At 37.2% G+C, this 15,000-nt stretch overlaps 1 protein-coding gene across 1 annotated transcript in view; it reads right to left on the bottom strand.

The window, feature by feature from the left end:
- The window catches only part of LOC135196907 (juvenile hormone esterase-like), a 462,912-nt gene that overhangs the window by 273,360 nt on the left and 174,552 nt on the right, over nt 1-15,000 (bottom strand). The window contains exon 3 of the mRNA XM_064223722.1: nt 1,659-1,800. Coding sequence (XP_064079792.1) covers nt 1,659-1,800 — 142 coding nt within the window. The remainder of the gene's footprint in view (nt 1-1,658; nt 1,801-15,000) is intronic.

The following is a 15,000-nucleotide window of genomic DNA, read 5'->3' as shown; positions in this document are numbered from 1 at the left end:
ATACCATAAAATTCCTTATTTTGACAACAGCCGTAATTGATTGCGCCGCTAACTACGGGCTGCCTGTAATCAGATGGATGCATCTGGTCTCGTTAGCTCAGATCTAGGTGGGCCGCGGGGAATTCAGTCCAGCTAAGAAGTTGAACTCTGAGGACAGACTTCACACTCTCCGACTCAGCCGAAGCTTTAAGCAGGTTGTTTCAGAATAGTTTCTAATTTTATTATATGAATATATTTTCAAACGAAAGAGATATCAGACTTATTTGCGTGATATGAAATAATCTCAGTGAAGTAATAAACAACAAAGAATTAAGAAAGATTGTCTTCCTTCCAGGCTGAGTCAAGTACAGATGCAACATGAGACATTCTTCAATTTAACTTCATATATTACACACATCTAAAATTTGAAAGCACCAGCGTATTCAGTGAAATTTTATAGTATGAAAACAAGTTTTATTTTAAATTGATCGCACGACTTATGCAAAATCCGATGATAAATATACACCGGGTATAAAGACTGAAATGCTTCTCTATGAACTTTCACTCATAATTCCTTTGTGTTTTATCTTGTTGATTTCAGGAAAAGATTATTTAGTTGTACAATTATTAGCAAATCCTTAGGTATGACCAAACTTTCACATCTTTTGCAAAACATGAGATAAATGAAAAAATATAAGCATATTACAAGTTTTCTAAGCTACAAACGAAAATATGACACACTGAGCAAGCAGCCTACCTCCCGGTACCGTACCAGCCAATCAGAGGCCGGCAAACAAACATCTCATAGGCACAAGAATCTACTCTAAGTGAATTGACTATAGTATTTCATGAAAAATACTGGTATAATCAATAGCTGAATCAAGAAACCGCTGTTAAGTAACATCATTTACAGTAACTTTCAAACATCAAGAGAGTAGTGTTGAAAGTTGTCAACTTGTTAAACTTGCTAATTTTCAATGGTGACATTCATACATAGAAATAAATTTTCATTCATCCTTCATGCAATGGAGGTGGTGGTCTTCAGAAAGTATACCACTAAAAGTAAGCTGCAGGTTATAGCTAAGCTGAAAATAAGTTCAGGCTGAAGTTGACAAAATCACAACTTTCCTTTATTTAAAATTTTCTGCATTTAAAAATATAATTTGAATTTGTAAACACAATTTTGTTAATTTACAAGATAAATATACTCATGAATTATGTTTCACCTAACAACTAAGGGCAATGTGAGTGTTGGCAATCAGCTGAGAAATCTATTGTAAAAATTACCAGAATATAGAAAAGACATTATACTAACGGTTATGTATTCAATAATAATTAGATTGTTATACTTGTATGTAGTATACTGGAACTGAATACACTAATCAAGTTTTAGTAAAATCGCTATCTTATAGTTGTACTGTTTGACTTTTGTAAACGGATACTTCCCTCCACAAAAACTTTGATTTTGGAGCTTTTCAGTTTTTAGAATTAAGGATAGGGGATAGTAAACCAGTCACTTCAAGAACAGACCTACTTGGGTCACACTTCAATAATTATAGAATCTTGACACTTAATTCACCCAAAACAATTTACTGCACTAGGTTTTTAAGAGAATTAGGGAAAAAATCCAACTGAAGGAAATTTAATTTCAGATAAAATATAAAAGAAATTATACTAACCAAGAATACCAAGTCTAAACTGCGGAATAACTAACACCACATCATTATACATTATTGGCAGAGGAGAATATTCACCGGCAGCACCACTCAAGAAGTCTCCACCATGTAGCAATACCATTACTGGGTACATCTGTTGACCTGTCTAAAAGTAAAAGCAGCTTATTCTTCCATTGCTAAAATTTTACATACATTCATAACATTCAAAAGCAAATACAGATAAGTTTAATTAGTACTGGCATTATATATACCCACAGCAGGTACAAGAGAGCCTTCCCTTCAAGCTCAAGCTGAATTGCTTCTTGCATTGAGCTTTGGTCTCCCTCATTTAGCTACCAAATTTACACTTCACGTAGTTAATTTTTTATTTAACAGCAGCTCCTTCTACAAAGCCCTACAAGACAAAATGCAACTTAATGTAATGTCTCAAAGGTACTTAATGAGATTTTTTTTTTACATAGCTAACCTACAGTGTTGATGTAAGGATAAATCTTCTGGTGCCAGCTGGAAACCAGTACAAAACATATAAAATTGTAGAACACAGTATTGGTGGCAATGGGGTTTGGCCAATCGAATGAGAGGCGGTGGCATCAGCCGACCTCCCTTAAGCCAAGAGCGCAATGATGCATCCAGTTTCTTCCACCAAGGAAATCAATTTGAGTAATGGCAAAAGATTGGCAATGTACATCAAGACAGTAGGTTTCTTAGCCATGAAAATACAAATTAAAAACTGGCATTTGTTCAGATGCAGAACACACCTAGAACTTGATGTAAGGACAAACTCACTTTTGGTGAGAGGAAAAGTGCCATGAACCAATGGAGGTTCAGCATAACCAGTCTCATTTCCTGGTTAGGCGAAGGCAGAGGAATTAGATGTATGGTCTGACTTGTCAGGTGATAGTTTATCAAATAAGACTACTAGGCTAATACACAATGTGGAGGAACACTGTAGAAGTGGAAGTTAAAAGACCTACATCTGCTAAAACAACAAACCTACATTACCCATCGATTTGTTTATTGTCATTCCTCTCTCCCCTTGTTAGAGAGAGGAAGGACTAGCTTCTGCAAGGACATATTTGTGTATGAATAAACTTCCTCAAACAGAATGGCCATTCACTCACCTGTATCTAACCAGTTCCAGCTCATGTTGGATCCATCTTCCTACTGTCTGCAAGCAGAGAAGGTGGAAAAGGGAAATGAAAAAGACCATTCAACTTATTCACTCTCACTTTCATACCATAATCTTGGATATGATACAAACTGTCCCAATAGGGGCACTGAATGAGCTACACAGCTTGCTGAGCAGCCACAACCAGACCCAAGGAAAAGGCGTCCAAGGACCTATGGGCAAAGTCCAGTAGATTGAAGGATGTGAAGGTAGTCTAATGAAGCAAAGTACCAGCCTTTAAAATCCTATGAACATAGAATGATATGCTCTTACATGCACTGTGTTAGAATCAGAGGTTGTAGAAGAGCTATAAGCATGTCTAATAACCTCATGGAGCCAGAAAGAGATGGTGTTCATGTAGTACACTTCTTTCTTGATCTGGCCTGTGCTTACAGTCTTGGTGGCAAACCCTTTTTAGGTAACCATACAGTCGCCCAGACAGGACATAATAGCAGTTCGTCTAGGTCATTTTATCATCAAAATATCCAAAGAAAGGGAAGGAAAAGGATTCAAACCTGTCATCATGAAACAAAGGATTTGAGTCTTTGCTACAAATTCCAAGGCAATGGACCCCCAATCCCTCAAGAGTTTAACATTATCCTAGGATAGAGACCATGGAGTTAGTCCACTCTCTTATATGAAGCTAAAGCCAGTAAGAAGACCGAGTCCAGGGTCAAGTTCCTGTTAGATCACCTTAACGGTTCATATGGGGCTTGAATGAGACCGATTGAGACCAGAGTCAGATCCCAACTAGGAGGTTTAAGTTCTCTAGGAGAGCAAGACTGCTCAAAGCTTTTGAGTAGCATTGAGATTTCCTGTGAGAAGACAATACTACATCTTTTGGGTGCAGAACCAACCGCAAAGCAGCCCTATAGCCTTTGATGGGAGAAACAAAGAAGTTTCTCTGGAGAAAAAACATGGAAATCTGCTTTTTGCTGAACAGATGTCCCAACTATTGAACACCACCCCCCCTTGATGACACCAATCAAAGTAGATAGCCCATTTTCCCCGTATCCGGAAAATTATTCGAAAACAGTTGTTCGAAAACAATTATTCGATAAAGATAAACATAAAAGTTGTTCGAAAAATATAGCTATAAACAATTAAACATAATACTTTGTTCATTTCCAAGAAAGCTCAAAAAGACTTTAGTTTAGAGGATACACATTTTGCAAAAAGACATGGCTGAATTTATTCAAAGCGAGAAAGGAAGAGCCATGCTATTACTGGACGGATTCATATATGTGAAAGACAAGCAAGTAAGGTCAAAGGTCTATTAGAAATGCCAACATTTTGCTGAAAAGTGCAAAGGCCGCTCTATAACAGTTGATGGCTCGATCAGTTCTACTTCCGGTGAACATAATCACTCTGGAAATTCAACAAATGTTGAGGTACGGAAGTTTTTAAGATAGACTGAAGACTGACGCAAGAACAACACGAGATTCTCCTCATTTTATCATCTCTAACGCAGCTGCACAGTAAAGTGGTTGTGTTGCAGCTGCTCTACCGTAAACCAGCAGCATAAAGCGAACTATCAATCGAGTGAGGAAGGAAGAGCAATGTAGATCAACTGTTAATCATCGAAACTAATTAATATTATTAGAACAAGATATGAGAACAAGCAAGGGCGAATCTTTCTTGATGTTCGATTCTGGAGAAGTAGATGACAGAATGCTGGTATTTTTAACCCAGAAAAATCTTAGTGCGCTTGCTTCATGCAAGCATTATTTTATGGATGGTACCTTTAAAACTGTGCCAGTTATTTTCAAGCAGCTTTATACAATTCATGGAATGAAAAATGGCTATGTCATACCTTTGATTTATGCCTTATTACAGAATAAGAGAGAAGAAACATATAGAAATTTCCTTACAACTGTTAAAACAATAGCACCGTTTATAGATGTTGAGTCTGTAAACACAGATTTTGAGCCCGCTATGGTAAAGGCAGTTCTATGGTAAAGGCAGTTAAGGAAGAATTGCCATCTAGTAATCATTACGGGTGTTTTTTTCATGTGTCGATGTGTATATGGAAAATTGTGAATTCGGCCTCAAGAGAAGGTATGACACTGATGCTGAGTTTTCGCTAAACATTCGCATGCTACTAGCCCTTGCCTTCGTTCCAGCAGATCGAGTCATCGAAACTTTCAGCGCACTAATGGATGAAAATATATTTCCAGCCGAAGCTTTACCTATTGTGGACTACTATGAAGATACAGGCAGTCCCCGGGTCACGACGGGTTCCAATCTTGAAAATCGTCATAAGCCGGAACATCGTCAAAAATCCTAAGAAAACCTTACTTTTAATGCTTTGGGTGCATTGAAAACTATGTAAACTGCATTCTTATGGCATTTTTCATAAAAAAAACTTCAAATATTGATTATTTTGCATTTTTGGTCATATTTCATCTGCCAGATGAGCGTTGTAGGCGTCGTAACCCTGGAAATAATGTCTGATGAATATAATTGAAAAACATCGTAACCTCAGAACGTCATAAGCCGAGACCGTCTTAACCCAGGGACTGCCTGTACCTGGATTGGGAGGCCTGGCCGTAGGAATACGCGTCACCAACCTAACTTTGAAATTGAAATGTGGTCCTGTTTTGCAAGGGTACAAGAAGATTTGCCCAAGACAAACAACATAATTAAAGGATGGCACCACACGTTTCTTCGTCAAGTCTCTGGATGTCATCCAACTGTATCTGGAAATTCTTAGCAGCACTAAGAAGAGAACAAGCCCTGACTGAAATTAATATAGAAAAATTATTAGGTGGGATCGAGTGCAACAAAAGGAAAAAGAAATAGAGGTCTGCAGAACGCTTGAAGTCGCTTACTGATAAATTCTAGAGTATCAAAATGTGATCGATTATTTACGTGCAATTTCATATCATTTCAGTTTGTAAACTTGCAAATATTTTGTTTTGAAACTGTCATTTTATTAAACTTATTTTATCCTCTATTACTCAGAAATAAATTCATGTCCGTTTTATTGTCCTTTTTTTATATAATGTAATACTAATTTTTTTATTTTCATAAAAACAAAATGAGTGTTTATAAAATAAATATTTTTGAACAACTTTTTACAGGTATATTTTTCGAACAATTGTTGATTCGAACAACTGTTATGTCGAACAATTACTTTTCGAATATTTGTCTTCGAATAATTTTTTTCGAACAATTGTCCTAGATTCCATTTTCCCTGGTACAGAGCTTAGGAAGATCTGATAGCCAGAAATCTCTGTTGGTACTCTGTGAAAAAAGCCTCTCCCTCACAGGAGATGCTGGATAGTCTCCAGCCATGAAGAGATAGGGACCCTACTGACTGGTGACCTCTCTCAATGCGAGGCTGGCAGAGGAGGTTGTGCCATGGAGGAATCTCTCTGGGAACTGCTGAAAACAGGCAGAGTAGATCACGGAGTAGATGACCCATTTTCCCTGGTAGAGCTGAGGAAGATTTGAGAGCCAGAAATCTCTGTTGGTACTCTGTGAGAAAAGCCTCTCCCTCACAGGAGATACTAGATAGTCTCCAGCCATGAAAAGATAGGGGCCCTACTGCCTAGTGATATCTCTCAATGTGAGGCTGGCAGAGGAGGTTGTGCCATGGATGAATCTCTCTGGGAACTGCTGAAAACAGGTAGTAGATCACTGAACCATTCTACGTGAGGCCACCAGGGAGCTACAAGGGTCATTCTGAGAATTTGGAAAATCATTAACCCTTTTCAAAATATAATGGATCAGGCAAAAGGGAGGGAATGCACAAACTTCCAGGATGTCCCAAGAGTGTTGAATAGCATCCTCTGCCATGGTGAAGGGGTCTGGGACATCAGAACATTAGTCTTCCAGCTTTCGGTTGAACCTTGTTATGAACAGATTTAACATTGGTCTTCCCCAAAAAGGATAAAGAGCCTGTCTGCTATCTCCTGATGTAAGAAGTGCTCTGTCTCCAGGACCTGACCCTGACAACTCAGTTTGTCAGCCACCACAATCCTCCTGGCTGGCCCATTGGTGTAGAAGCATCATCTGCGAGTGAAATTGGCGAGAGACTTGCCCCCGGCTTTTTGTTTACACAACCACAATAGCGTTGTCCAACATCAAAACTACAGTGTGCCCTGAAGCTTTCTTGAAACTCCTGAAGTAGTAAGCATCCTTCAGATTTATCATAAGCATAAAGTTGTTGCTTCTGACATATGACAAGCCCATACGAGGAGTCTACATCTTTAATCAGGTCTTCCCGATGAAAAGGTACAGGGTAGAAAGGTCTATCACTGGTCTCCAGTTGCCTTGGGGACTAGACAAACCTGACTGTAGAATCCTGGAGAATGATGCTCTTAGTCCACCAATCCTTTTGCCATAATTTTCCTCACTTCCTCCTGGAGAGCTATTATATACTTCAGTCTCTCCTCGGTGTATGATAATGATGAAGGGGCTGCTTAGATGGAGGGACGGGAGGGAAATCGAAAGGTAGTAGATATCCCACCTGTAGGACATCTACCACCAAAGACTCCACTCCGCAACTCTGCCACATAGCCCAATGACTTGGTGGCAAAAAGCGGGGAGGGGCGCCGAATCTATTGCTTGCCTCCTCTGGCCCTAACTCTGGCTCCTCTTCCTGGTCTAGAAGAGCAGGGCTGAACTTAAAAGGGCTGTTGTTTTCTTAGTACTAGATGACTGAGCAGGTTAACTAGCTCTGTTAGCGGTCGTCACTGAAGATAAGAGGCCTGGGTCTCAATGAACTAAGGCAAGAAGCCCCAGCTAACTTTGACACTGCTAGATGAACTAGCCAGTCATCATTGCCTGCACGGCATCTATCAACTACTATGCTAGCTGCTCCGTAGGGAAGCGAGAAGGGGAGTTCAAAATATCCCCATTCCTCAAGAACAGCAAAGCATCCATGCTGATTTACCTTGAAAACTTGTAGAGGGCTGCATCTCTACTTTTCAGCAATAGATTAACCCAAATATTAGCATTTAAATGAGTCAGGTTAGAGAGAGCTTTACTGCCTACTGTAAAACTCAAATATTAGCATTTAAATGGGTCAGGTTAGAGATAGCTTTATTGCCTACTGAAAGTCTAATAAAAGGGGGGCACTGTCTTCTTAATCACCTAATGCAAAGGAAGATATTTTAGCCACCACTGTAGACCCTTAAGTCTAACCAATATATTGTCTGAATAGCAGAAGCAGCAGTCGATTCCAAGGTAACTGCCTCCTGTTGAGTAAGGGAAGGCCCATCCAACCTAATCTGATCTAGGGACAATCCAGGGCCTAAACACACCAGATCTTGGTTGATTTGTCTTTTGGTATAGCGCCACATTAGGGGTTGTATAAAACTATGTCAAGGAAGTGGAGGGGGTAGAAGTTTAAACTATTGACTATAGACCAAAGCCAATTTCCACACTCGGAGACAAGAATTCTCACAGCCTAGACAGAATCAGTATGAATTGAGCACAGTAACTAAGACTTCAAATCCTTCTTAGGACTGTGTAAAGCTTCTATACCTGTAAGGAAAAAAGATGATGTTGTCAATGCTTCACGAATGAGTTCAATACCGTCACCATATATTGTATTAAAATTCTTGGTTCTCAACATCATCTACCTCCTGAACAGGGGATCTAATCTTATCTATCAGGTCAGACAAATTAAGGATATCCTTATTACAACTGGGGCATTGTAGTGGGCTAAATGTAGGGTAAATTAAATTATTTTTTTACTATATTTTTTTTGTCTATATGTTTATGGATACTATGTTGCTTGCATTTTTTTTACTTGCAGTTTGCTTGAGTGCAAGTGTTGAGAACCAGCTCCCCTTAACCTAAACAATAGGAGCCTAAAGTTATGATAGGATTTAGACTGGCAAATATCAAATCAGGCTAACAGCTGAACAGGCCAAAACTGGCTGACTACAGGCCTGTCCATACTAGGATACAATGTTTGCAAACAAAGTGTGCAAACACTTTGTAACATAAATTTGTTTCCCATCCAGAATGGAAACCATTTAGTGTTTGTGTGTATATTATGTATATATACATATATAATGTATATATATGTACAGGCGGCCCTCGGTTAGCGGCAGGGGTTCCGTTCCTGGCCACCGACACCAAGCGATTTTCGACGCAGAGCGATTTTAAAGCCTACGGCCGCCGCACACCTTCTTTCGAAACTCTAGACCAGTCAAAGGCACCGTAATCCCACAACGGCGCAATAAGTAAAATTATATTTATGCAGTATAGTATTTTAGAATTTACTGTACAGTACATGTGGGTGTCTAGAGTATGTAAAGATATAATAAAGTTTATACAGTGTACAGGTAGCTGTAGTGTTCAGGTTACGATCATTAGTCTTACGATAGTTCGATTTTATGAGAGATCAAATTACAATGGCCTAACTTTATCCATCTTCTAGTTACATAAGTTCAATAACAGCAAAAGAGAATGATGAAAGTATGGTTTTAACGTTATACTCGTTGCGTGAACGTGTACAGCCATGAACAACCGAACGAGAAACTACTTTTTTTTTTTTTCTAAGTACAACCGAACTGGATAACATCTGTTTGGCTTGTATTTTGATCATCGTACTACAGTGCAACATTACCGTATTTGTTATAAATGGCGTTATGTATAGAATAGAACTGAGATATCTTAATGAAATAACTTTATTCGCTATAGATCAGAGATCAATATAGATTAAAGATCAATCAGGAAATATACCGTTAAATTTAAACCTAGTTATAACTGAAGCCGAGAAAACTGTTCAAGCTGCTAATGACTTATCGTACATCGGCAACAAGGATAAAACTGCAGTAAACGTCTGCCATCACACACAACTGTAGATAAAATTGGGATAAAATAATTTTAATAAAAACTACTGTGCTTGAAAGAACACATTTTACTGTTTGGTTTCACAGCCGATATAAGATAAATAACGTAAAGTTCGTGTTACGATGATATAAAGGATTACGTATTGCGAACGGAATCACGTAATTTTTTACGCAATAAACATGCCGCCAACGTAATCTGTTAACGAAAAAAAATAGTAGTTCACATTCACAACGAGACATATTCAATGAATATTTCCACCTAAAAACACGCTGTATAAGGAAAAATAACTTTGTCTCATATAAGTCAAGTATATAGATATTCGTTTATGCTACTAACTAGAAGCAAGAGCATTCGCTCAGAATTGCGTTATGGTGAAACAGACTCGTATTCATCAGCTGATTTCAAACCACAACATTGGCCACTCCGCGGAATACGGGCTTAAGTTTGCCGTAGTATTTTAAAATACAATAATATGAGAATACATACAATATTCTTGGATAGAGTTAAATAATGTATAACTTTTTAAAGGATTTATGGAAAAGATGCATAATTAATAAAATAACACAATGCGTTTTTGGAACTGGCGGACAAGAACGAACATGAAAAACCATCCCCTGACAACGTGGAGCGTAGTTACAAAGGCTGCCTTAATTTGTATCTTATTTCTGTACAAAAATGAAAATACCTTTACGCAATATATTTTCATACACATTTTAAACAAAAGCATAAACATTTGAAAAATCGACACATCGATCGCTATTTGCACTTTTTTTAAATCTATATTTTCGGAAGAGCGGCAGGCGGCGGCTTACAAGAAAGAACATGAAAAAAACATCGTATTTGATAACGTGAAGGGCAGTTTCAAAAGCTGCCTTTGTATCATATTTCTGTACAGAAATAAAAGTGCCTTTCACGTAATACATTTTCGTACACATTTTAAACAAAAGCATGAACAATTATGAATCGACACATCCATAGCTAAATTTGCACTTACGTAACTCGATATTTTCGGCATAGAACAACGTCAGAGGCATATATTTTACCCTAATACCTACGTAATAACTCTCCATAAAATTTGTTAATATAATTTGCATAACCTTTATGGTCTGAACGGCATTTCTACATATGTATGAACTCGTTAGGCAACGGCGCTAGCGGCGCTGTTAACTGAAATTTGTGCCGTAAAGATACCTTTAAAATGCCTTATTTTTTTAATGAGTATTTTTGACGACCGCCATAAAACCGATTCGCCGTTGAGTGATTGCGCCGTTAACCGCGGGCCGCCTGTATATGAATATATATGTATGTATGTATGTATGTATGTATGTATGGTGTGTATGGTCTTGAATTATGCGATACCCCCTTTATGCTGTCACTAGTTCTGAAAAATAGATTTTCTGTATCTGTGAAGCTGTTCAAAGTCTGAGAGTCATGTGCCGCAAAACGTACCAAATCTATTGCCTTTTCAAGTATTTTAGGTGTGGGGGGGGGGGGGGGTGTTTCCTGGTATCTGAGAGGAAGGGGTTGGGGGGAATGCTTGGAGGAAAAAAATTTAATTATTCCCCAAAGGAGGAATGCAACAGGGATTTCCTGCTCAGCCATTAGCCAAGATGGAAGGCTCTGCCTCACGCATTTGTGACGTCATCACCATCGTCATACATATTCAGATCTGCGAAGTGTATTCTGGATCATCCGCACCATGTATGCATCCGCTTATAAGTCAAAGAGGAACACCTATTTTCTCGAGACTAAAAAGCCTGCCTTAACTTAAAGATGAAGGAAGGAGCAACTTCCATTTTGGCAGCAGTCGACAACTTGAAATCCATTATTGCTTACCATGAAATAAGAATTGTTTTTTTAGGTTTACTTGTTTTGACTAACTTTTGGCATTTGATAATTTATTTTTTTTATTGTTGAAATAGGTTTTGGTGAAAATGACTGGTAAAAGCGATTAACAGAGAAGATAAGAGAGAGAGAGAGAGAGAGAGAGAGAGACCTTACCTTACCTTACATCTTGTTCGGGTTGCCCCAGGTCCCTCAGTGTGAGGCACCTCTAATGTCTACCAGAGAGTTGCTAGTACATCTTCCGGTATATTTTGCATCTTCCAATCTTGGATGGTCTGGGATGCAGTTTAGATATTTGTCGAGCTTATTCTTAAACACATCTACGCTCACTCCTGATATATTCCTCAGATGAGCTGGCAACGCATTGAATAGACGCTGCATTATCGATGCTGGTGCGTAGTGGATTAATGTCCTGTGTGCTTTCCTTATTTTTCCTGGTATAGTTTTGGGCACTATTAATCTACCTCTGCTTGCTCTTTCTGATATTTTTAGTTCCATGATATTTTCTGCTATTCCTTCTATCTGTTTCCATGCCTGAATTATCATGTAGCGTTCTCTTCTCCTTTCTAGACTATATAATTTTAAGAATTGTAGTCTTTCCCAGTAGTCTAGGTCCTTAACTTCTTCTATTCTAGCTGTAAAGGACCTTTGTACACTATTTGTGCAATATCCTTTTGATAGTGTGGGTACCATATCATATTGCAATATTCAAGTGGACTACGAACATATGTTTTATAAATAAAGCATAATCATGTGTTTCAGCTTTTCTTGGTTTTTTTGAAGTGCCGTAACAACATTCCCATTTTTGCTTTACATTTTGCCAACAGAGTTGCTATTTGATCATTGCATAACATGTTCCTATTCATCATCACACCAAGGTCTTTAACTGCTTCCTTATTTGTGATGGTCTCATTATTAGGTCCCTTATATGCATATAGCTTTCTTTCTCTGTCTCCATAATTTATTGATTCAAATTTATCAGAGTTAAATACCATCCTATTTACCTCTGCCCAATCATATACTTTGTTAAGGTCTCTTTGTAGAGCGTTCCTATCTTCATCACAAGTAATTTCTCTACTTATTCTTGTGTCATCTGCGAAACTACTCACTACCGAATCCTTCACATTATTGTCTATGTCTTCAAATCATAATAACAAACAGTATTGCAGCTAACACCGTACCTTGCGGCACACCGGATATTACCTTGACTTCATCCGATTTCTCGTCGTTTGCAATAACTATCTGTTTTCTGTTGTGTAAAAATTCTTTTAACCATCTTCCTACTTTATCCACGATATTGTGTTTTCTAATTTTCTTCGCTAATATATTATGGTCTACTTTATCAAAAGCTTTTGCAAAGTCTAAATAAACCACATCTGTTTCATTTTCCGCTTTTCATATTTTTGAATATGTTCTCACGGTGGACCAACAGTTGGGTTTGTGTACTTTTTCCGGGTACGAACCATGTTGTCCTTTATTAAACAAATTATTTTTTATTAAATGTTTCATAATATTTTTCTTCATTACCCTTTCATACACTTTCATTATATGTGATGTTAGACTCACAGGCCTATAATTACTTGCCTCTAGTCTTGATCCACTTTTGAAAGTAGGGGTAATATACGCTAATTTGTGCTCATCATATATCTCCTGTATCTACACTTTGTCTTAATAATATTGCAAGTGGCTTTGCGATAGAATGAACTACTTTCTTTAACAAAATAGCAGGAATTCCATCAGGCCCTGCAGCAGCTCCATTTTTAATTTCATTAATAGCCTGCACAATATCAGCTTCATTAATATCTATGTCAGCTAAATATTCACTATTTTCATCCCTTACTTCTATATCATTATCTTCATTATCTATTCTAGGGGTGAATTCTCTCTTATTATCGTTCTGCCAGTTTATGTTTTTTCCAAATTTACTTTTTTTTCATTCGTTAAATCTCCCCTTCAATTCTCAGAGGGCCTATTTCTATTCTTCTTTTATTCATCTTCTTCGCATATGAGTATAATAGCTTGGGGTTTTGCTTGATATTTAATAGGGTTTTTTCTTCCAAGTCCCGTTTTTAATTGTTTTCTTTTGATTGTATAATCTTTTGTTCTGCATTTTCTATCTTACTTTTTAGTTCTATAACTTTCCATGCATTTTTTTCTTTTGCAAGACCTTTTTTCCACTTTCTGATTTTCTGGAACAAGATCCTTCTGTCTCTTGGTATGCATGAATGATGTTTACTTTTCTTCTTCGGTATATATTTTTCCACTATTTTCTCCAATATTTTATATAATATCTCCGTATTTACCCTTATGTCATCACTTACGAAAATGTTATCCCAATCTTTGTTTAATTCTTCATTAATTTCTGACCATTTTTATATTTTTACTGTAGAAGTTGTATTTTCCATATCCTTCCCACTTTTTCATTTCTTGCTTATCTCTATTTTCACTTGCTTTGGAATGAACTGTTAATTCTATGACATTATGGTCTGAAATATTCGCATTATAAACTATTATTTCTTTAACATAATTCATCTCGTTCACAAATACTAGGTCTAAAGTATTTTCCTTTCTTTTGTTGGCAGGTGATTTATTTGTTGAATGTTGTATTCTAGTAGCATATCTAATAGCTTTTCAAATTGCCTCTTATCTTCTGCACTACTATTACTCTCTCTTTTTTATATGTATAAGTACAACCACAATCTCCTATTCGTTCTTTCCATTCTACGAAAGGAAAGTTGAAGTCACCAGATAGGAGAATAGTCCAGTCCTTGTGATTTCTACATATATCATCCAATTTTTCGATTATTAAGTCAAACTCTTTAGTATTAGGAGGTCTATATATTACTATGTTCATCAATTTTCAGATTCAAATTCTACCGCTATTAGTTCACATTCTGAGTTACTATATTTCTCATATATTTTTCCTTGTTTTTTGTCTTTCCCATATATTGCGGTTCCCCCTTGATTCCTATTTTTTCTATCTGATCTATAAGTTTGGAACCCTTTTATTTGATCATCATTTTCCCAGTCTCTTGGGAATACCAGGTTTCAATTATATTCATTATATCTATTTTCTTTTCATTTTGGGTTAGTTCTTCTAAGTACTCTATTTTTCTTTTTGAGTTACTCGTAACTAAACCCTGCGCATTCATCACTATGATGGTTTTGCGTGTTTTCTCCTTCATTTAATACTGGTAGTAATAAGGATTTTCCCATGTCTCTTTCCTGTTCTGGTATGTTGTTCTTTTTTTCATTTCCAGAAATTCTGACATTAAAAAATCCAACTTTTCCATAATATTTGATTCTTCCTTATCATAATTATTCATTTTGTGTCTGAATCTGCAATTTTCTCCGTTTCTGCAATATCCTCTTGCATAATAAATACAGTTATTATCTCTTGAGTAGAATTTCGGAGCTGATGCTTTGAAATTTTTTGCTGACACCTCTGCATATCTCATTGGTGGTTTGCTTTTCTCTTTTACCTGATATTCTTGATTTCTCTCTTTATTTGTTTCTTTC

The sequence above is a fragment of the Macrobrachium nipponense genome, chromosome 18 (genome assembly GCF_015104395.2).
Source record: "Macrobrachium nipponense isolate FS-2020 chromosome 18, ASM1510439v2, whole genome shotgun sequence".
Classification (NCBI taxonomy): Eukaryota; Metazoa; Arthropoda; class Malacostraca; order Decapoda; family Palaemonidae; genus Macrobrachium; species Macrobrachium nipponense.
This window is presented reverse-complemented; position numbering and strand designations above follow the sequence as displayed.